At 37.0% G+C, this 24,451-nt stretch overlaps 1 protein-coding gene across 4 annotated transcripts in view; it reads left to right on the top strand.

The window, feature by feature from the left end:
* The first annotated feature begins 39 nt into the window (after nucleotides 1-39).
* The window catches only part of AASDHPPT (aminoadipate-semialdehyde dehydrogenase-phosphopantetheinyl transferase), a 36,456-nt gene continuing 12,044 nt past the window's right edge, over nucleotides 40-24,451 (top strand). For all 4 annotated transcript variants that reach the window (XR_009818367.1, XM_061991855.1, XM_061991839.1 and 1 more), the window contains exons 1-4: nucleotides 40-236; nucleotides 1,264-1,489; nucleotides 21,406-21,527; nucleotides 22,023-22,184. Coding sequence is in view for 3 of the 4 variants with exons in the window: in XM_061991855.1 (XP_061847839.1) it covers nucleotides 93-236; nucleotides 1,264-1,489; nucleotides 21,406-21,527; nucleotides 22,023-22,184 (654 nt within the window). In the remaining variant the exon portion in view is untranslated. The remainder of the gene's footprint in view (nucleotides 237-1,263; nucleotides 1,490-21,405; nucleotides 21,528-22,022; nucleotides 22,185-24,451) is intronic.

The following is a 24,451-nucleotide window of genomic DNA, read 5'->3' on the forward strand; positions in this document are numbered from 1 at the left end:
CCGCCCGCCCATCGGCGCATGCGCGGGTGGCGCCAGTCGGTGGCGGCCGGGCAGGGCCGAGGCCCAGCCGCAGCTCAGCCGCAGCTGCTGCCATGGGCAGCGTGCGCTGGGCCTTTCCTTGCACCGCCTGGCGCCCCCGCCGCCAGGAGTGGCTGCTGGCGGCGCGGCTGCTCCAGCCGGAGGAGAAGGACCGCGTCGGACAGTTTGTCTTTGCCCGCGATGCCAAAGCCGCCCTGGTACATGCTGGCGGGGGGGACACGGCGGCGGGCGGCTTCCCCTCCCTCGGAGGTGCCGGCGCCAGCCCTGTTTCGCGGAGGCCTCCGTCTCGTTTGCCTCTGCTGCGGGCAAGTGCGGCCGTCGCCGGCGGGCCGCTGCCGCTCTGCGGGGCCGTGGCGGAGGCTCCGAGCCCCTCTGCCCACAAGCCTCCTCTGACACCGCTCCCTGGGCCCATCCTAATCCATGGGGAAGCAGTTATCTTCTGCAGATTCAGTATTGCCCCGGTTTTCTGACTTCTAGGAAAACATGGCCAGCGAGGGCATTTCGGGGAAGTAAATGCATAGTAAAGTATCGATGGCCATCTCTAACGGTACCTCTCTTGAGAGATATTTGCAGTCTGCTACTAGTAATTCTCTAAGACTTAACAAGTTTTGTTATGATTGCCAAGTTGGGAGACAAAATTAGTGTACTTAGGAGACTGTACAAGAAGATGGTAGTGCAGTGTGTAAGATAATAGAGCTGTTTTACACAACTCAGGTTTTAAATCACCTCTAACAGTGTGGTAGTAATACAGACTATTGCTAATTCGGCTATAAGAATTTACTCATCATTTCTAGCTGTTCAGTATCTCATTTAAGGCCTAAGTAGCTGAATAAATGTACTGAAAGGAAAGCTGTTGAGATAGTTTCACTCTTCAGTGCAGTATAAAAAGTATTAATCTATGCAATAAAGTATTTACTAACTTAGTAAATAAAATACAGAACAATTTGGGATTTTCTAGGCTGGGACTACTCTTTGTTGGGTCCTGTATTGTCGCTATGCAAACAATGATTACAAATGTATTCCATACTGATGTCTGTGGAACTCCTGGTTAAATTTGACATAGGCTTTTATAAAAGGGAGAAATCTAAACGATTTGGCTAAAATATACTCTTATTTTATATTGATGATAAGCCACATTTTTAGGCAGTTGACTTTTGAGAAATTACAGATGTTTTGCACATAGTGATTCATACAGAACTCTTACACCTCCATTTTATTTCACAGGCCGGTCGCCTGCTGATACGGAAATTAATTGCAGAAAAGCTGTGCATACCTTGGAATGAAATAGACTTGCAAAGGACATCAAAAGGAAAACCTTTCCTGGCAAATAATGTATTTGATATTTATTCAAATTACAACTTCAATGTCTCTCATCAAGGAGATTATGCAGTTCTTGCAGCTGAGCCTGGGCTTCAAGTTGGCATTGATATCATGAAGACTGATTTACCAGGTAATGCATTATGGTGTCCAAAGCAGATTCTGTAATGTCTAAATGGTGAACATTTAAACATTTCACAAAGAACCAATTTGTGTCCTAGAAATTAGAAGAGAGTGCATAAATGTACTGTGTATTTGGGGTTTTTAATTACATGCACTCTCCATTGTTCATCTTAGATTTTCTGTTATGCCAGATATGGATATATTTCCAGTTTAGAAAAGCAGAACCCTGGAAAAATAAGGTCACGAATCCTGCTATGAGTTTGGCAGGACTGGCATCTGCAGATGTTTTAATTTTGGATTTGCTGTCAACTTTCCAAGTAAGGGACAGAGGGGTCCATCCCCATGAGAGGTTTATACTCTTTTGTCCTGTAAGCGTGGGTGTTACACGTGTCAACACCAGGCCCAGTTCTGTAGCAAACTGGCATCAGAGATTTCCTGTGAGTGTGCAGTAATCTTCAGTCAGAGGAGCTCATGAGGAGGGAACATTCAAGGTGCCCCTGGTAAAAGACTAAACTTCATAAACTTTAGTTGTTGGCCTGTTTATTTTTATGAAATGTTACATTAACATGACTCATGAACTTGAGGACACAAATTAGAATTGCTGCAAAGTATATTTTTAAATACAGTTTCATAGAGATAATTTAGTTTACAAATGTTCTTCGATGCATGACTGGGTTAAAGGAGAAACAGCCTGAGATTTGCCATTTATCAGAATTAGAGTTTTTGAAAATCTTCGTCAAATGTTTAAATAAATGTAACAGAATATTTATGCTCTTAGAAAATCTGTCTTTACAATCTTCAATTTACCCAGAATTTTAGACTGTGAAATAATTCTGGTGGTGAGGTAAAGATTCAAATAAACCCTTACGGTGTAACTTTGTCTCTGATCACGTTACATATTTTTAATTATTATTACAAGTGTATATTTTTTTCCAAAGTCAAGTTCTTCTCTGTGACACTTGCATCTACTGCAGACTCTTATCTCTGAGGATGATGGTCAGCATGTGCGGCCATGCTGTGGCCCACATAGGACCACACTAGAGCAGCTCCATGACAGGACCTGTGGCCTATGGATAAGGCTGTGCTGGAACATGTACCTTCCTGAAGGGACAGCACTAAGGACAAGAGGCAATGACCATAAGCTGCAACATAAGAGGTTCCAAAGAAATACAAGGAAGAATTTCTTCACTGTGAGGCTGATAGGGCACTGGAACAGGCTGCCCAGATGGGTTGTTGAGTCTGCTTCTCTGGGGACATTCAAAACCCACCTGGATAAAGTCCTGTGTGACGTACTCTAGGTGGTCCTGCTCTGGCAGGGAGGTTGGACGAGATGATCTTTAGAGGTCCCTTCCAACCCCTACCATTCTATGATTCTATGATTTGGGCCTTGAATTCACAGAACCACAGAATCTTAAGGGACCTCAAGAGATCATCTTGTCCAACCAGGTGGGTTTTGAAGACCTCAAAAAAAGGAGATTCCACACCCTCCCTGGTCAGCCTGTGCCACTGCTCCATCACTCTCACAGTAAAATAGTTTTTTCTTATGTTTAAGTGGAACTTAAACCCCCAGCCTGTACTGGTGCATGGGGTTGTTCCTTCCCAGATGCAGGACTCTGCACTTGTCCTTGTTGAACCTCATGAGGTTCCTCTCTACTCAACTCTCAAGCCAGTCGAGATCCCTCTGAATGGCAGCACAGCCTTCTGGGGAATCAGCCAGTCCTCCCAGTTTGGTGTCAACAGGGAACTTGCTGAGAGTATCCTCTGTCCCCTCATCCAGGTAAGTGATGAAGATGTTGAACAAGACTGACTCCAGAAATAATTCCTGTAGAACTCCACTGGCCACAGGCCTCCAACTCGATTCTGTGCCATTGATCACCATCCTCTGGGCTCTGTCATTCAGCCAGCTCTCCATCCACCTCACTGTCCACTCATCCAAGCCACACTGCCTGAGCTTTCTGATGAGGATGTTATGGGAGCCAGTGTCAGAAGCCTTGCTGAAGTCAAGGTAGATGACATCCGCTGCTCTCCACTCATCTAGTCAGCCAATTATGCTCTCATAGAAGGCTATCAAGTTGTTCAAGTAGGTTTTCCCCTTAGTGAATCTATATTGACTCCCCCAATAACCATCTTTTCCTTCATATGATAACATTCAGTGATAACATTCAGGATGAGTTGTTCCATCACCTTTCCAGGGATGGAGGTGAGGCTGACCAGCCTGTAGTTTCACAAGTCATCCTTCCTTGCCCTTTTTGAAGACTGGAGTGGCATTGGCCTATCAGATTAACTTTGCAACTGGTGCTTTTATCATAACTCTAACAGAGCAAAACCAAACAAAGGTGGTGTCCTGCTGTGTCTTGGTGTCTCCAAGTGTCTTGCACACCCTCAGCCTGTTTGCTGAGAGGTCAGAGTGAAAGAGAAGGCCTTGGTGCTATGCAGACACTGCTGCTATTGTGGTATCAAGACTGTTTTAGGCATAGATTTAAGACATAGTGCCATATAGGCCACTCTGAAAAAAATTGATACCCATTCCCCCACTACCTTTGGAAATAGGTGATCCTACTTTGGCAGGGGGACTGGACTACGTGATCTTTCAAGCTCCTTTCCAGCCCTTAAGATTCTATGATTCTGTGATTCCTGTTTCAGCAGGTAAATAGTAAAAATCAGAATGTTCAAACATCTGTATTTTATGCTTGTCTTGTGAAGTGAAAAATTGAAAGTCATTTATACGTGTTAAATATGGAGGTAGGAACATCTTGCATCCTTGGCTGGCATTTTATGCAGCTGAATATGTAGCCAGCATTTTTAAAGACCCATTGCCAGTGTTCAGCTGACAAGTTCTATGAAATGTGTTGCACTCTCCTTCTGAAAGTAGCAAACAATAGTGAAGAGCAGAGGTCTAATTCAACATTCTTTTATGTTTAGAAACACGTATTTGTATTACTTCTCCATTTTAGAATACATCATATTCAGCTTTATCAGGGAATACATTCTTAGTTACTTTCCAGTTAATAGTAAAAAAAAAATCTCTCAACTTCAATATTAGTGAGATTTATTTAAAAAAATCAAACCAAACCATGTTATTTCTAATTCCTTCCTTTCTTTTGTATTTTTTACTTAGTTATTAAGTATTCCTTTCTCATTTCCATCACATTGCATCATCCGTTATTTCAGTGATCTAATGTTCATTGATCTATTGCTCAATATGCAGGCAGCATCAGAACAAATCAGGGTTCTTTTATCTTGTGTCTGAGTGTATTCTTCATTCAGTGTCCCTAGTTGCAGTTGTCAGTAGAGATGTAGACTCAAAGTTAGGCCATCAATATATGTTTTCTCTACTTTTAGTTATGTCAACTTTAGTAGGCTAAATTTAGGGGAAAATGGCTTTAGATAATCCTGTTGATGTTTTGATTGCTATTCTGCTTCTGACGTATCTTTTTTATTGCCTGTCCTAGGGTTTCTCAGTAACAACATGAAACTGAAGTTGAAAGTAGAATTTGGTATCGAGGAAAGACTTCAGCACGAATATAGGAAAAGCAGTGAAACCAAAAATTTTTAGTTCATTAAAAAGGGAGGTTAGATGCAATTAAGCACCTCAGTATCGAGAGAGACTCCTGCCAACCCGTCCTAGAATTGCTGATGGCAGCAGTTATTACCTCTTACCATAAAGCAAACATTGTTTCATTCCCCTGACCAGAAGCTATGTGGATTTAGTTTGTAAATGTGAGCTGGTAAGACTTAAGTAATGTTCTTGAAGTCTGATACAAACAAGCTTCATTGTTTTTTGCCCATAGACAGAAAAAGAGTGGTTGTTGTGGAGATGCTCTTGATCCCAAAGACTGAATGATGGAATTAAATTGTTCCAGACTGGAAAAAGATTCTGGTTTTGGCCATATATCTTCATTTTTGGAAATGAATTTGTTTTTGTTTTTTTTTTTAAAAAAAAGAAGTTAGTAGTGAAAACTTAGTATGTGGGAAAGTGACCCAGCAGATGAGCAATATTAAGGATAGAATTTTGAATTATAGTTTTTGTAATATGAATTGAAGCTAACAATCTCTCCACCTAAAATTTTTGTGAGAAAAATTTTTTGTCTTAGTAGAATTAGCTGGAACCCTTTTTACTTCTGTGCTATGAATATCTAACTTTCACTTTATCAGTATTGTTTTATCTGGGAGTTCCACTGAGTGGTGCTCTTGCTCTGCAGTTGCTAAGTATATTATATTTCTGAGAGTGAATCCATTATAAATCTCTTTCTCTGCAATAGTGACAGGGACAAAGAGTTCCCCATGTATCAAGTACACTGAAGTAGTTTGTTTGGGTGTTTTTTTTCCAAATGCTTGTTTAAATATAAAGTACTTGTCTAATCATGTTATCCAACAGAATCTTGATTGAGATCTCCAATATTCTAGCTCTTACATTTCTTTATTGTTCGATCAGTCAACAAAACATGCAGTGCAAATATATAAAAGAGTATCATGCAGGTGAAAGTTTTGAGAAATACATTATTAAATTCTCTGCTAGTGTGTAACAAGGAGACCTGGTGCCTGTAATCATTTTATGTCACTTCTTATTGTGTGCTGTCTATTTTTGTTTTACTTATGAGCAATAGTAAGTCACTTCTTTTCATATTATTTTTGCTGCATTTTTTAAATCTGAAAAATGAAACTACTGCAAAACATAATCTCCTTGAAGGTGAAGGCAGGCCACATAAGGAGCTGTTCTTAGTAGTGTAAATAGAGCCAGTTCTACAAGAGTTCTGATATGCAACAGTTTAGCACTTTTTTCCCTCTATTCAGATATTGAACTAAATTATATAGTGATGGTAGAATACACAAACGTCCTCCTTAGGTATCATATGTTGTTGCATTTTGGTTGTCTATCAGGTTATTGTTGTAGATATAAATCAGGCTTTTGATTTGAAGAATTACTGAGATCAATGATTTCTTTTTCTTCTCTTTAGATCAGTTTAAGATCAATTCTTGTGTCATTTGGGAAAATGCACACTGCACTGTAAATTTGTTAATTAAAGTAATTCTGGACATTATTTGGCAACAGAGGTAATGCACATGAAATTATTGTAACCCTTTCACAAAAGAAACGAGGGTTCTCACAGCACTGCTAACTCCTGTGGAAAAACTCAGCTTGTTCTAATGTATTTGAGACAAGTGTTAACTTGGTTTAAGTGGTGTGTGGGATGTCAATTTACCAGTCACTTAAACTCTGTAAAGTAGAACACTTTCAGAGACTTAGGAAATAATTATAGATTAATAAAGATTGCTTTGAGCATTTGGAAAACAAAAAAAAAAAGTTTAGATACTAGGTTCAAGAAGCTTGCAGCTATGCAAGTGAATTTCTTGTTGGTAATGCAATTTTTTTAGCTTAGGTTAAATTACAAAGGTTACAGTTGCTTTGACATCTGGACATATAATGCATAGTTCCAGAATTAATTAATTAATCAATGCAATAAAATTAGCTTTCAGTTTTATGCTAGATTTACTTATTAAAAGACACAATTGGCTAAATTTTCCTCATGTCTATTTTATAGAAAACTAATTCGATCTAAAAATACTTCCTGAAACATGAAAGCATTAAGAAAGTAGGCTGTTACATGCAAACATCTGATTGTTTGAAACTGTTTTCCTCTGAGGCAAAGAAAAATAATCAGAACTTAACTCATTTTTCTCTTTTTTAACTCTCATTATTTCATCAATGAGGCGATATAATGCAAGAGATGATAGATATCTTCAAATCAGAGATATGTCATGTGTGGGTCAAATTGTGTAAGTTCCCCATGAAGCAGCTAAATCCTGTACTTCAGTCTAGCTAGTGAAGAAAAACTCTCACGAGGCAATGATAAACTTTGTGCTTTTTTGTTTTGCTAGTCATAAACTAAATTGAGACACACCTACTTTCTAGTTAAGATATTTGCTATGTCTTGTACTTAGGAGCCACATTCAAGTTTTTGCACTTGAAATGCTTTTTAATTACTACTTTTCAGCTTTTAATAAAAATTTCTTGATCTAGAAAGAAATGCCAAACCAGATTGCTCTTTGGAGTGTTTTTATCCTTATGGTGCCTTAACTTTACCTTAAGCAAAGTTTTAATTTTGAGGGTTTTTTTGGTTGTATTTCAGTAAATTTCATAACAGCAATCAGCATTTCACCTTTTACTACTGGAGCTAACTGCAAAATTACCAGCTAGTGGTACAGCTGTAGTTATGTAGATCCACTGTTTGTGATAAAGAAATTAACAAAAGATTTAGTTTATATGTTACTTCTAATTAAGGAAGTTAGAATTTATACATATGAAAATATACCATTTTTTAGATGTAAATTAGTGTTAAAACAGCTAATATGTTGTTGACCTAATGAATCATAGTGGTCCTATGCCCTTTCACTGAGTAAACAGAAATTCCTTTGTTCATGTTCTTGAAAATGGGAAGGAACAGCCATCTTAAACATAGTCTTAAAGAATAAATATTATATAGCAGTTACATTATTGTGCTTTATTTAGTCATATTTCTAAGACTGTTATAACCTGAAATTCCATCATGTTTGTGAAAACACTTGCACATTCCTAATTAAACAAGCACCAATACTTGATAAAGTGTGAAAGGAAAAAATGGTATTGTGACTGAATCCCCTTCTTTGAGGGGAAGTAGGCTTTTTAGAAAGAAATAATCTTAATCCTGTAGGTTTGTGTTCTGATAGGAAAACATAAACCCATTTGGATTTAAATAGAAACTGACAGCAAAAATATTAGTAAAAATAAGAAGTAGAACAAAGAGAGGCTATAAGAATGCCTGTCTGCTTTTGGTTATGGCTTTTTTTGCTGAAACATCCTTCTGCACACTAAATTTGCAATAAATGCATTTTACTTGTGCATTTACGACATCTTTTCCTTTCCAAATTAGGAGATCTAGCAGAATAATGTGACAGGAGGGCCAAGGTTAAGTAATTATGATGGAGGTATTAAGAATTTTGAGAAATTTCTTGCTAAATCTTTCCATTTCCAATAGCTTCAGCACTATGAATACATAAATTTGTTGCAAGAATTGGGTGAATAGAAGCCATCTTTATTCTGTGTTTTCAAAAGATTATTTGGATATTATTTGTACAAGAATTACAGTTTGGAGCTCTTATTAATTTCAAGGTTGGGAGACAATGTTTTAGAGACAGATTTGGAGATTTTTATGTGAGTGATGGTAGAAATGTGTCTTCAATATTTAACAACTGCCCTCAGTAACTGTAAAATAATACCCTCAGCTGATTTCCCTGGCATATTTACTCCCCAAGAGAAATTCTCATGTTTAACAAGACAAATATTATTTCCTTACTAAAGGTGACAGGTTGCTGTTGTCATGTCAGGTTTTCAGGGAAGTTTAAGACCAGGATACTTTTGCTGCTTCTCCAAGTAGCTGTTTTCTTGCCTTACACTGAGTTAGTGCTGAAGTTCAGTCATCTGTGCCTGTCTCATATGCTGTATTGCAAAACCCAGTCTTGTAGTGTATTTGTTGTTACTTGCTTTGTTTTATAGTTTTCTTAACTGTTCATCAGAATTGTTGGATTTTGTATTAAATATGTAGATCTTTTTCCTAGCTAAACCCAATTTAATTGAAATCTAGCAAACATTTGGAGATAGTTTCTACAAGAGTAGATAGAATTGTTACGAGTGGATGATCATAGAATGGTAGAGGTTGGAAGGGACCTCTAGAGATCACCTAGTCCAACTCCCCTATTAAAGCAGGTTCACCTCAACAGGAATGCTTCCAGATGGGTTTTGAAAACCTCCAGAGAAGGAGACTCCACAACCTCCCTGGGCAGCCTGTGCCAGTGCTTCCTCACAGGAAGCATTCCCTTGAGTTTAAGTGGAACTTCCTGTGGTCCAGCTATGTCCATTACGTCTTGTCCCGTCATTTGAGACAACAGAAAAAAGTGTTGCATCATGCTCGACATACATCTTTGAAATATTTGTAAGTATTAATGAGGTTAGTCTCCTCCAGGCTGAACAGCCCCAGTTGCTACAGCCTTTCCTCATGAGAAAGATGCTCCCATCCCCTGATCATCTTGACAGCCCTGTGCTGGACTGTCTTTAGAAGTAACCTGTCCCTCTTGAGCCGGGGAGCCCAGAACCATTGAAGTTCATCAGTTTTTTCAGTTGTGGGCCATGCTTTACTTTTGCCACCTTGTACTGCATTTGTCTTCCTCTTGCATCTTATCTTGTATAGCCTGTTGGCTGAATAAGACAGCTCCTGCAACAGCTGGTCTGGAGCAAAGCAGAATTTGATTTGTGTGTTGATAGAGGGGAAGGATGCAGGGAAGGACAACATGCTGTGAATGACTAGCTAACTGCTGGCTCTTCTCTGTGGGATGACCAAACAAAACATTCTGGGTTTTAGCTGTCAAGTGTCTTTCAGCTGCTGGCAAGCCAAAGAAATGGGTTTACATGTGGTTTTTAAAAGCATGTTCTTACCTGGTTACTTTCACTGTTACATAGATTGATTATCAGATTTAAAATATTAGGGGTTTTTTTTTCTGTCATCTTTTGAGGTTATTTGAACTTAATTTTGAAGAGAGGAAGACAGATGATGGAGGTGTGGAAATAAGGTCCACTTTTACTGCATCTGTCTGTGAGATTCATGTTCTGTCACAGGCTTCTGTGCACTGTCTTGGCTTCTGCCATCACAAGGAACTCTGATGTTTAGACAGTGTATCATGATACAGTCCCTGAGTGTGTGTGTCGCAATATTAAGGACGAGTTCTACACCAAACACCAAATCTGGAAAAAAAAATCTGTCAGTGTCTTTCAGCTCAGTCTAAATCAGCTTGTGCTTTCTAATGTCACAGAGCTTTCTAGAGAGGAAAAAAAAAATTGCATGGGTCAAATCAAATACATGTAAAGAAGTCTAAATCATGTAATCAAGTTCATATGGAAGATGAAGATGACTTAAGTACTGAGAACTGGCTTTTCCCCCCCCTTTTATCCAATAGAACATTTCTATGCCAAGTGCCAATCAGATCCCAATGTACCTCCAGGTTCTGCAGTGGTACTAGATTCACAGAGGTGGAATTATTCTCTCTGTAATCACATTTTCGCTGAATTACTTGCCCTTTCCTGCTGCTAGTATCTCAGTACTTCTGTGGTTCAGTAGCAACTAGTAGTGATACCATGTGGATAGTGTTTTGCAAGATATTTGATTCAATGAGAAGAACTGTCCTCCTTGTGCTGGAATTTCTGTCTGTGCATCTCACAGCAGCACCATATATATGTATTGTGGTGGTTTGACCCTGGCTGGATGCCAGGTGCCCACCACGCTGCTCTATCACCCCCATCCTCAGCAAGCCAGGAAGGGGAGAAAATAAGATGGGAGTCTTGTGGGTTGAGATTAAAGCATTTTAATAAACAAATAGCACAGCCACATACGTGAGAAGCAGAGCAAAACAGATAAAGCTGGTACTCTCTACTTCCCATCAGCAGCGATGTCCAGTCACTTCCCAAGAAGCCGGGCTTTGGTATGCATAACGGTTGCTTTGGAAGGCAAAAGTGAATCACAAATGCTCCTTCCTGCTCCTATCCCCAAGCTTATGTTGCTGAGCTGTTGCCATGTGGTATGGAATATCTCTGTGGTCAGCCTGGGTCAATATGTGTTTTTAGCTACCAACAGAAGGCACACAACTAAAAGGGCTGCTGTGGAAAATGACCACCACCCCAGACCCAATACACTGATACATATATATATACACACATAGAGATATAGATATATATATATATATATATATATATAGGGAGTTGGACTAGATGATCTCTAAAGGTCCCTTCCAACCCCTACCATTCTATGATTCTATTATATATATGCATATATATATATACTTACATTCATACCAGTATAGATGTTTACATGTGTGTATATACGTACACATACATGAATTTTATGTACAAAATATGAATATGTATGTGTGGATGTATTTTTACACGCAGGTTTTATATTGTATAGTGTGAGTTAATCTGTTTTCATTGGAGGTATGAAACGAGTTAGTTTTGAGATTGGTTGTCATCCTCATAGCAGTGGGTTTTTACTTGTCTGTTTTCTAGGAATATTAGATGGTGTTAAATGGTACATTTTCTTTAAAAGATTTATTTTAAAAGGCCCTTTAGTTTAAAGAGATCTGAGCATGTTTGACCCTTTTACGTCCATAGTTATGTCCTCGCAACTCACAACCCTAATGGCTTTATAAAATTAAGTCTAATTTTTCATGTGTTCATTTTAAGTGTGATGCATCATAATCTTATGAGTGTTGAAAGGAGGTAGAGTTCCTGCTGTTCTGACAAAAGTGAATGATTGCTTTAAATGTTTGATGTATTTGGTAATGCAAAACTAATAAAAATGCCATTGTCATGGGGTAATTTAACTTTTTGATGAAATACTATATCTACCTAGAGCTCTGCTAGCTGTAGTCTACAACCTCTTGGAAAAAACTTAAAAGAGGTAAAGGTATAACTGTTAACATAGACAAGTTAAGAAAAAGTTTCTTATTTTATTACTGTTCATTATCTTTTTTGCTATTACTGTTTCTTTAAGTACATTTCATTAAAAGAATTTGGGATTCCTGAATCATCTTGGTGATTGAGACCCCATGCATTTTAAATACCTCCCTTTTCTTTCTCAAAAGCAAGCTAAAACCATGTGCTTGCACCCAGGTGTGATTACGTCAGCATGATCTTTCATGACAAGTATATATTACAGGTGAATGTTTGGCATAGAAAGAACATGTAAAAGTATGTTGAGTTTAAACTAAATTTGAGAGGATCTGAATTTTTTTGTAATTTCAGAGCAAATGATGAAAGCATATATGTATTGCAGACCATATGCTGTCTCTAAATTGATCAGATGTGAGGTATCCAGTTAATAGCTTGTGACTTTTCTTCAGGGTTTTTTTTGTCCAAGCCATACCTATGTCAAAATTGCTATTCTCCACTGTAGTTCTGGAGGTAGAACTATGTAATCCATTACAATTCTATACTTTCTTTTGTTTAACATGGATGATCAGGGCAGCTTGCTTAAATATTCATCACTGACATTAGACTCAATCACAGTAATGTGACTGAAACCTTAGCAGATTCTCTAATATTGCAAAGACTTAACAATCCTTACTGCAGAGAAAATATCAAACATTATCACATTATGTCAGTCTCTTTATGACTTTTCCATTTTTACAATCTGGGAGATGTTGAGTAATTCAAAGGAGGCAACCTGAAATTCTCTGACATTTTAAAGTTAATGGTGTTTTTCTGATGTACACCAAGATAAAATATATCATCAGTAGTTACATGATGAGAATGGATGTTTAACATATATATCACCGGGACACTGCAGGATACTGGCAGGAAGTGGAGAAGTCATAGAATACAAATTCAATTTCCAATTCACTCTAAAACTGTGTGAGCTAGTAAATTTAAAAACATACTTTGTTAAATTTCTATCTGCTTCTTCTAAGTTAATAATTTGTCTAGCTAATTATTTGCTTTGTGTGGTCAGTTTCTAAACATCTGTACAATAGTTAGTTAGTATTAAGAAATAACTAGGACCTGGGCATCTGATGCAGAAGGAATGTTTGCTCTGTATCAGTTGAATTTGGTTTCCTTTAGAGACAGTAAAACATAATCAAATATGGCCAGAAAGATGATGGAGTGGAGCATCTCCCTTATGATGAAAGGCTGAGGGAATTGGGGCTCTTTAGCTTGGAGAAGAGGAGACTGAGGGGTGACCTCTTTAATGTTTACAAATATGTAAAGGACAGATGTCAGGAGGATGAAGCCAGGCTCTTCTCAGTGATGTCCAGTGTTAGGACAAGGGGCAAGAGGTATAAGCCGGAACATAAGAGATTCCAAAGAAATACAAGGAAAAGTTTCCTTACTGTAAGAGTGATGGAGCACTGGCACAAGCTGACCAGATGGGTTGTTGAGTCTCCTCTGGAGACATTCAAAACCCACCTGGACAAGTTCCTATGTGACCTACTCTAGGTGGTCCTGCTCTGGCAGGGGAGTTGCACTAGACGGTCTTTCGAGGTCCCTTCCAGCACTTGAGATTCTGCAATTCTGTGATACACAAAAAAGATTGTCAGCCCTAGAGTCCAGGGCTCAAAACATATTCATCTTATACAGTTTGCTAGTCTGCAGGATTTATAGCTAGTGCATGTTTCACATTATTAAGTAGGTAGATCTGTTCATAGTTCAGTCACTTGTTTTGCTAAGTAGTACTTTTCACATTTTCACTTTGCCCTTTCTGAAAGTAAATTGAAATGTATTGATTAGATGTTAGATCTTGATCACTGACCTGTTTCTTTCATACAGTTCAAAGCAGTCAGGAGTCTGTTAGCATTCTGAGGGTTGTGTGTGTATGTGTTTGGTTGTTGTTTTTTAAGGGGCAGGTTATCAATAAGCTGGCAGTAGTACCTTTTAGCTTAGTCTCCATTGTTTTGGAAATAGACAACAAGAGAAGTTGGTTAGATTGTATCTGACCAAAACAGCTTGAAGACTCTAAAACTAGTAAAAACTGAGGTGAGGAAGATCAGTAATCTACTCTGCTTACTGTTTTTGAGAAAGCATGTTATGGATTTAATAATCTCTGGTACAACAGAACAATTGCTACCTTTTACATGTACATTGTGTTACCAAAGCTGCTTTATAATTGACCTGATTTTTCTAGCAGCATAAAAAAAAGATCAGGATGAATATTTCTGTATTAGCCCTGTGGATAGTAACCTTTGCTATTAATAGCATCAAAATTTACATGGATCATAATCTGATTGTCTTTTGTCTTCCTACATATGTAGTTTGTTTGGCATTTTTAATCAAGTAAAAAAAAAATGAGGAGAAATTCCCATGTATTCACCTACGATTTCTAAAGCATTTTCTTAAATAGGACTAGGGAATATGGTATGTTTTCTTATTCTTCACTGCTCTTTTTTAAATTAATCTTTTATACCTGGTCTGAGGTTTTACTGTTTTACAGGGAAAGTGCAAAGCAGATTTCTGGCCTAGTCTTTACCAGAAATGGGTAAAATACCCAGTTGTCATTGCAGTGGAAAAGATAGCATTAGGTATTTCTGTGTAAATAGTTTGTTCAACAAATGCAAAAATGCTGACACAGATGTACACATATGAATGTGCACACTTATCTATATATAGTATATTTACTTTCCAGATTTAATATTATACTCTTTTCCAGTATCACTCACTGTTTCATCTCCTGACTCTTTTTTGTACCCTGAAAGTTCCAGGATGTTGTGTATTTTTACTGAAAAAACTTAACTTTTGGTTTATATTTTTATAAATGCATAGACGACATTTTTTTGAAAGATTATTCAGATTATATTTTTAAGACTCCACTGTGCTTTGAAGTTTATTATCAGGGAATAGATGTATTTAGGTAAGAACCAGGTTGCCTTTGCAGCTGTGCTAATTTTACCTTTTTTTTTTCCTGTGACACATTCCTGTTTTAAATCTGCATTGTGATGTCATAGGAGTGTGAGGGTGAAGTATCTATAGATGAAAGAAAATACAATAAAAATATATCTTGGTCTCAAAGATAAAACCTCTAGCTTCACTTGTGAATGTCAACCTAATTTAGACACGAACTGGAGGAACTGGTCAGAGATTTGCTAGATGGCTTTTGTCTGTTGGCTACTGTTCTCTAAGAAGCAAGTTATATGAGAGGTAGGCAGAGCTCTGCATATTCTAGGGAAAAAGGACTTTTGAAGTTAGGCCCCTGAATAGCTAAACCATCCAGTCAATTTTGTTCTAATGCAGGATTGTATTTGTTAGGCAATCAGATACTGGGGCAAAGCAATTGTATTTTAATTAGTTAATCAGTTAATTGTATATTGTGAAAAGAAGCTGTAGTATGTTTTGTTTACATTTATTAGAGCTTTGTAGTTGACACTCTTGCTTTTTAGCAAGATGATCCAATGTGAAAGCAAAAACTGCTTTCAATATTTAGAACATGTCATACTGTATGACAAATTTTTAAAGTGTGAACTTTGCATTAGACTAGAGAAATGCTTTCAGAATATTGGCTGTTACAAAGAAATGCAAACAGAAAGAGCACACAATAGTTTATGTAAAGGTGAGAAAAGGAGTGAACTATAAAAACTTTCATTTGAAAATATACTTTCATTTGTGTGAGTGGAAAGACAATATGATTCTGCTCAGCATTAAAAAGAATTAAAATTTGTTTCCCACTTTGACTTCAAAAGGACCTAGGTAAGTTTTGAACAGTATATTAACTACAAATTAGGAAAATAAGTTGCATAGGTGAGTAAGAAGTATCTATACAAAGCATCCAAAATAGTTTCAAAGTTTACACTGCCAGGTGTTAACACATTCAAAATTTATAACTGTTAATTTAGATTTTCAGAAGGTTTTACAGTGAAGTTATTTGGTTGATGATAAATACATGCATTTCTGCTTCTTTATTAATAAACATTTTTATGAGTATGTAATTGTGAAAAGAGATGTTAGATTTTTGACAGAATACTTACAGTAATTAATACAATAAATTTCAAAGCAAGAGTACTCCCAGTCACAGCGGAGCTTATTTTCATTAATCCCTTCAAACCAGGCAAGTTTGGTTTCATGTTTAATTCAAAAATCTCATCTCTACTTTCCCACTCCCTTGTTGCTTTGATATCTTTCGTGCTATTGGCTCAGTTTCCTGTCTGCTGAAATACACTCTCAATTCACTAAAGAATCTAAAGCAGCATTTTACTCATTTCATTTTTCTAAAACCTTTTATCTGCTCCTATCACAATTTTTCTGCTCTTAAAGAAAACCAGCAAGGTGAGTGACTGTTCTTTCAAAGAGTTTTAGCAGTTGATAGGGATATATATCTTTTTCAATTAATTATAAGCCATCTGTGGAACAAGCTTCCTGTTTTTCTCTGTTTCCAGCTCCACTTATTTTTGAAATCTCATGTGAAAACATGTCTAATCTGTCTCTTGTATTCCTGAAGTCATAAAATTGCATGTATTCAATTTCAGTGATGTGCCACCATCTAGTAAGATGTTTGACCAATCAGATAATTTTATGTAATTTCCTGATGCTCACCAATTTAAATAACTAATTTACATATGTGAATATTTTTTTTCTGAAATGTGTTACTCTGATACTGAGATAGCCAAGATTACTGCAAGTATATTGGATTTATTGGAATCAGAATCTAAATTCGGATCCTTCAGAATCTGTAAATATTACTTATTAAAAGAAGAACTATTTGAAATGCAGTTTTGAGTGTTTCAGTTGAATGTTTCTGCACAGTTGTATCCACAGCTAATTTTTTGTCTCCAAGTTTCAATGGTTTTTGAATAACCCTGAGCACTGGGAAAGATTATGTCAGCAAGGACTCGTTATTATGTGAACCCAGCTGTGTGACATCTGCTCTGGAGCTTGGTAGCGTATGGGTATTCAGAAGCACAGACAGATCATGCACAGTTTTCTACAACCTGCATAGTCATGTCTTAAAGGAATCTTTTTTTTCTTGTACTCTGAGTTAAAGATTGCAATAAAAGTTCCTTCAGATAATCTCTTTTTCAAGTTTTTACTGTCAGTTCTTTTTTATCATGCTTCTCCAATTCACAGAGCTTTTTTAGAGAATTTTCTTAGAATTTGCTCTTAGAAAAATACTAATGTTTGAGTGCATTTAGAGCATCTGTGTACTAGAATTCCATCTTCATAAATGCATGCATATATACGCAAGTTACATGTCTTGTAGAAAATAGGTATCAACTTGTGGAGAAGAAGAAACTACTTCACAATGAAGAGTAGATACTAATTCCAACTTTTTAGCTAGTTAACAAAACTCTGAAGGTGAAGTCAAAAGCTGACTCTGTATATGAGAATGTTTATCATGTTATGTCATTTCTGTGTTGAATAGTTTGCAAGTCTTGTGGAAGATCCTCTGGAACTTCTAAAACTACTTTTAAGAATAATTCAGTATGGCTGGTTGATAACCCTTATAAATACACCTTTGTCTTGCTTTTATTTCCTATCAGAGTTCCAATTTGCAATCCAGTTTCTTTTGTATTCTGTTATATGGTCGTTGTATTTTCCTGTAGAAAATATTGTGCCTTCATGAAGATCATTAAAATACTAAGGCACATTTTTTCTTTCTTGACTTAAATTTTACAAAGTAGGCTTTGAGATGAATAAAAATGCTTAGCACTTTTCCTTAACTTCTCCAAGATAAAAACAGGCAATAAACACAAGAAGAAAGGTATTCAGAAAGTCTTAGAATGTTGTCATTAGAATAGGAAACTCGGTTGTTTGGTAAAGGACCCTGATATCCTGTCTTGCCCTGTGCCTTAATGATCTGTACACCATACCATGTGTAATCCAAAATTGTATCCAAAAATAGATGTCAGCTCTAAAGTATGCTTAATGGAATAATTTTGCATGAAAGCTCTTTATTATATTTTAAGTAAAAGTCAGAACTTGTAAATCAGAACTTGGATTATTAATTAATTGAAATGCACAGAAATAAGTCCAAGTGTTTGTGTAATTGTTGATAGGTGAGTTTATTTTTGAAACAAGTTGACAAATGACAGATGGAGCATCTTCCTTTTGAGGAAAGGCTGCGGGAACTGGGGCTGGTTATTTTGGAGACGAGAAAGGCTGAGAAGGAGTACCATTAATATTTGTAAGTGTATAAATGGTGGGTGTCAAGAGGTTGGGACATCCCTTCTGTTGTAGGTAGCAACAGGACAAGGAGTAATGGGATGAAGCTGGAACACAAAAAGTTCTACTTAAACATAAGAAAAAACTATTTCACTGTGAGGGTGACGGAGCAGGGGAACAGGCTGCCCAGGCACGGTGTGGAGTCTCCTTCAGGTCTTCAAGACCCGCCTAGACACGTTCTATGCGAGCTGCTTCTGCAGGGGAGTTGGACTAGATAATCTCTAAAGGTCCCTTCCAACCCCTACCATTCTGTGATTCTATGATAATTTAGAAATGCAAATTTTAAATATGCTGAATAATTGCTGTAAGGGGCTTGTTCTCATTCTTTCAAAAGAAGTTTTTGTAAATTGTGGTAAATATATTTGAGACCTTTTTATCTTTGTTTCAAAATAAACCAAAAAATGTAGCATTCAGAAAACCCCCTTTCTGCTGCTTCTAGTTTTATCTCCTCATTGTCCATGTCATGAAAGACATAGTGAGGGGCCACCAAGGTCATTAAAGGATTAGGGAACTTGACCTTTGTAGAAGTGTCACAGGAGCTGGGTTTGTTGAATGCAGTCTACCTGAAAGTTAGCTGTAGAGGAGATGCAGAAAGTTGTCTTCGTGATGGTGTGCAGGAACAGTGCAAAAGGCATCAGATTCAGGTTGCTTCAGGGAGAATTTTGTCTTGACAAAGCAATTCTTCACCATGAGAACAGTAAAAACATTGGGATAAGTTGCTCAGAGAAAGGGGCGAAAGACTCTGCTTGACAGGGCCCTGGATAACCTAACATAAGGTTCTCTTTTCAACAGAAGGCTGGACCAGATGGTCTCCAGAGGTCCTTTCAAACCTAAATTTTAGCATGATTCTGTGAATCTGTCTTTTTCTGATGTAGAAGCAGATGTGGGGAAATGGACTAGACAGGGTATGGTGATGCTAGTAATTTGTGGAGAATAATAGTCCTGGTTCCTTTAGTCTGATCCATTCCTCAAAGTAAAGCCACCTGTACTGTATTAAGAAGTAAATGGGGGGGAGGGCAGTTCAGGAGAAATGGGTGCCTGAGCTTTTAAGAGGAGGGATGTGGCAGCTGGAATGGAGAAGAAACTGCTTTGTAATTTTGAACATAAGCATCAAGGAGAGTAGCTGAGCAGTTGAAGAAGGACAAAAATGATTAAGGAAGGAGTGAAAAGGCAGTAGAATATGGGTTTGAGATACACATGGTATACTAAACTAAAGTTTGGATGGTGGAAGGACTAAGACATTATATGCCTCCAGGTGATGAAGGTAGCACAGTGTGGATAGTCTTGGATAGTTTTCTCTGGTAGTGTGAATACTCCTGGTTTACTGAAAGCAAGAATTCTCTGAATGTAAGGGAGGAAAAGTTAAAGCAGGGCATTCTTGAATGTGTTGTAGTTTGAATCACCTGAAGAGGCTGGTGCCTCACCACTGTTGTTTTAAGTTCTTGAGAGAAGAAGAGAAAGAAAAAAAAAAAGGGTTCATTTGGAGCAGATGTTACCAGCTGTTTGGTCACAAAATGAGCCATATAAACTGAGACAGATGAAAGACCTTCTCCAAGTTAAACTTTTTATTTGTTATTTTTCATTGTTTCAGGAAGGTTGCATTGTTTAAGTAGATAGCTATTTCATTTGCTTTGTAATCCATCAAAACATACTTGACGTTGCTTTTCTTTTTCAGCATCATCCCTTTCTCCAGTGAGTGAAGTTAGCTCTGTCCATAGGTTGTTCTGGTTCATTCTATTAGCTGATTACTGCAGCTGTCAACAAAATCTCTCTCTTAAGCTGTTTTCTTCACTTTAGTCTATAAATGAAATTGAAGACATCTCTGAACTGTCACTGCCATATCTTATGTGATGTGTGTCAGATTTCACTTTGTCAGAAAACCTGAATGTGTGCTTTAGTGTCACATTAGCTCCTTCAGATCAATTCTTATTGCTGCTAATACCTATTTTTATGTAGCACTTAGATGTCTGTAGAAGGCAAACACTTTATTTGAAGAGTGTTAATATCCTTTTCCCTGGTTTAATATGGGGAACGTTAGCGTAGAGAAGGAAAGCTCCTTGCCCACAGGCACTCACAGAATGAGTGGAAGGGCAACGGTTACTATCTTCATCTTCGTTAAGCAAATATTGAGTGACAGGTTCTTAAAGTAACGTGGTCTTGGGAGAGGAGGGTGTGTTTTGGGTTAAATACAAGTAATATTTTCTTTTTAATAAGAACATTGCCTAAATTATGAAAAAAAATGTCTCCATATGTGGAATTGTCTCTGTCCAGATTTTTCTTATCCCTGCTAAAGAAAACAGATTATTTTCTGCCATTGTCTGTTTAGCCAGCTGTAAGCCCTGTTGGACAGATTGCATGGTATGCTGATTAATGATAGAGGCCATGGGTGATTAGCCAAGCATGTAATGAGATGCAGAGTTTCCAATGTATTATAGAAATGCCATTGGTCAATATAACTACACAGTCTGTAGTGTCTTCTGCAGAGTAAATTTAGACTAGCGGATAAAAGTAGTGTAGCCTCTAAAGAACTGCTGCAGTGCTACACAGCTGTACTTATTTTTAGAGGAGATTTAAATTGAGGGATTTGAAGATTTTGGGTGGTTTTTTTCCCTTGTTTTATTTTTTACTGTGATTAGGGGCATATCCCTCCCTCCATTCCTTCCTCTGTTTTTCTTGCAGAATAAATACAAAAGATTTAATATACACATGATAAATTTGGGAGATAATATTTCTACATATGCTCTAAAAAAGTGTTTATTTTGTGTCCCAGCATCCAGGGGTAGGAGGCAGAATAACTTGATGAATTCTGACAAACAGCATGCTGTGTTATAAAGTATTACTAGATCAAGCTATCAGACATCAAAGACTGTATATGCTACTTTTGTAACTGAATATAAATATTTTTAATATAAAACCATCTCTGGTGAAACACTTTCCTTTTTAGAGAGCAATGAAAATGCATAATGTGTTTATGACTTTCATTTCATATTTTCAATGCAAAAATTCTTCTGTAGGAATGATATTTTTTCATACTGTTTCCTGACCAATCATCAGCATCACTGTATGAATGCAGAGTGTAGAGCAGACTTGGTTCATTTTCTAGGAGGTTTTTTCTAGAGGAATAACATGAGGTAATTAATTTACTTATTATTACTGTTCTATTAAAATTTCTGTAAATATCTCTTTCTAATTTATAGGTAGTAGCTCGATTACAAATTTCTTTCACATCATGAAGAGACAGTTTACTGAAACAGAATGGAGTGTAATCAAGTCTATGAGAAATGAGTGGATGCAGCTGGATGTGTTTTATCGACACTGGGTAGTATATTTTTCATATTTAAAGACTGCAGTGCTGTAACCTGCATGTTCTCTTTTGATGCAGTTATTACTTTCATTGTGGTAGAATTGTATACTTTTTATAGTTGCACATTCTTGCTGAGATAATATTTTAATGAGTTTCATCTTTTGGTAATTTCTGTTTTTTAATGTCAAGGTAACTTTGAGAACCATAGTACAGCTGGCATTTCTGGAAGGATTTATGGATAATTTTAAACACATATCCAGAGCAGGATAAAGGGTTCAAATCTGTATGTGCCACTTGGTTAATTCCAGTTGGATCATCTTTCCGATGCAGCAAGTTAGGCTTGGTATTAACACCACTGATAACTTTTGATAGTTGCAACAGTTTACCCTCTCATTTGCAGTAGTGTAAGTCTTAAATTTATATGATTTACAGTGTCTGCTCAGAAGTAATGTTTATAGAACAGTTTGAAAACAGCCAGTATGAATAAAATACATTTATTCTGTGGTTTAGGCCTTAAAGGAAAGCTTCTTAAAGGCTATTGGAGTTGGAATTGGCTTTAACTTGCAAAGAATTGAATTTCATGTTTCCCCGTTGCAACTGGAAATAGGGAAGGTGTATAAGGAGACAAAAATGCTTCTGGATGGAGATGAGGAAGAAGAGTGGATATTTGAGGTAAGAAATACTCAAATATTTTTCAATAATGATAAACAATCTCAACCCCCTATGATTGCATTGCACATTTAATTTGAGTATAGCCACACACCTTTTTTTTGTGTTTAACCACATCAAACATATTTCAGTTGAAACTTAGGATATAATCTGCAGCATTTTAAAGTATTTTTTATTATCACAAAACCACCCCAATGATAAATTCATTATAATTCCTTTTTGTCTTTTCTGTTCCTGGAGTATACTTCTTGCACTCTATGAAATTCTTCCTAGGGCGTGCAGGAAGTTCACTGAAGTATATTCAGAACCATCTTCTGAACAGCCTCTAAGCTTTTAAAGTTCTTCATTGATTGGGACTGCTGATTAACTAACTCCATTAGGTAGTGTTTGAAGTGGAGGAGGTGTCTTCAGCTTCTTTGGATGTCTTCATGTCCATTCAGTCTGGTAGAAAAGTGCTTCTGTGGGTTTGGAGATAGAGTGGGCTGATTGGCTACTGTCTGTGGGAATCGAGAGATGCAAAAAACCTTCCTTTGCTTAACTGGAACACTAGTTGAGATCAGTCTTCTGTCTGAGTGTTTGGGTTTGGGTTTTTGTTTATTTTTCTTCCTTTTTAGTTAGTGTCTTATCACTAAAACATCTGTCCTGTCAAATTCATAGGAAATGATCAATGGCATCTAATGTAGTTTAAAGGGGGATGAGAGAACTAATAGGGACACAGTTTAGTGGTGGACTTAGTAGTGTTAGGTTAAAGCTTTGACTTGATGATCTTAAGACTCCTTTCCAACCTAAATGCTTCTATGATTTATAAAATCATCTCCAATTATTTACTTACCCTAAGAAACCAAGCTTTAAAAAGAAAATTAAGTAAATCACAATGCCCTTTTTCTACACCTCGGAGTCACATTCATTCAGCCACTTAAAGGCAGAAATGCAAGATACTGACTTTAAAGTTGTCTGTAAAGGACACCTTGTTGCAGTCAGCCCTAACTGGTGGATGCAGCTGGTATATAGGTGACTAGCAATACTTGTCAGTTTCACAACATACTCTAGCACACTTTCCATAAGACTGTTCCATTTCCAGTGTGCATTTACATTTTGAAACTACCCGCATTGTTGGAGGCAACAGTTGCCATAGAGTTGGTCTAAATGTCAAATTTCTGCTGTGTGCTGGTTTTGTGTAGTATACAAACTATATGTATGATATGCATGTAGTAAAAAAAATAATAAACACACCAGTAAACATTTAACGTGTAGCATAACTTGTCTTCCTCGTGGTTCATTCCTTTCAGCATTTCTAGACACATTTGGCTTTGTGTTAGTTTAAAAGTCTACCTATACGAAGTCAGCCCTTCTGCTGATATTGGCATACTCAGAATTGAGTATGTCCTGGAATTCAATTGCTGAAATTATAGACTGGCAAAAGAAAATCTTAGGAAAGACTGTGATATAACAGTCCTTTCTATGTTCCTGCTAGCAGTGTACCATTGTCAAGGAAGCATCTGCATCTCTTGATTGACTTTTGCAACTCTTAATTTTGGTCCTTGATGACATGCCTGTGATTGATTTACTAAAATAGCCTGAAGATGATGATGTAGATATCTCCCTGTATTACTTAAATGCTTTATGATTCTTTGAGGTTTTTTCCCTTATTACTTGGTAATTACTGCTGGAAGCTTAATTTCATTTTTGTCTAAGAAATGTCTCCTCTTGCCTTCCTACTTGCCAAGAGTTCAGCCTTGTAATGAGGCAGACTCTAGTATTTCAAAGAAAGGATTTATTTTCAGTTTTCATTTAAATTCAAGCTCAATTGAAACGTAATTTCATTTAAGTATCAAAAGTTATTAAAATTAAATTGGAAATAATTAATTAATTTTCCCATTACCAATGCCCAGCCTAAAATTAAGCATCATTCTTTGTCTTTTCTCAAATGTCTTTTAATTTTGTGTCCATTTTCTTACATGCAAATATCTCTTTTTGTTTCATTAGTTGCCCTTGAATTTTCCTTGTGTTCCTTTTTTGTTCTGGGTTTGCTTGAGTTAATTTCTTCTATCAAATAAATATGGTGACCTCACTTTTACTTTTCACATCTGCCTGTATCTTTATCATAGGAAATAATCAAAGAGGGTACAGCTGTTTTAAATCCAATTATCATGTTTTTTGGATTGTCTTATTTCAGTTTTAAAGAGAATCTAAAAGAGAGAGATGGAAAAGACTTTACCCATTTAAATTACAGAAAATATTTGCAAATCTCTATTAGAAAAGTACCACGT

This window comes from Colius striatus, chromosome 1 (genome assembly GCF_028858725.1).
Source record: "Colius striatus isolate bColStr4 chromosome 1, bColStr4.1.hap1, whole genome shotgun sequence".
In the NCBI taxonomy this organism is placed as follows: domain Eukaryota; kingdom Metazoa; phylum Chordata; class Aves; order Coliiformes; family Coliidae; genus Colius; species Colius striatus.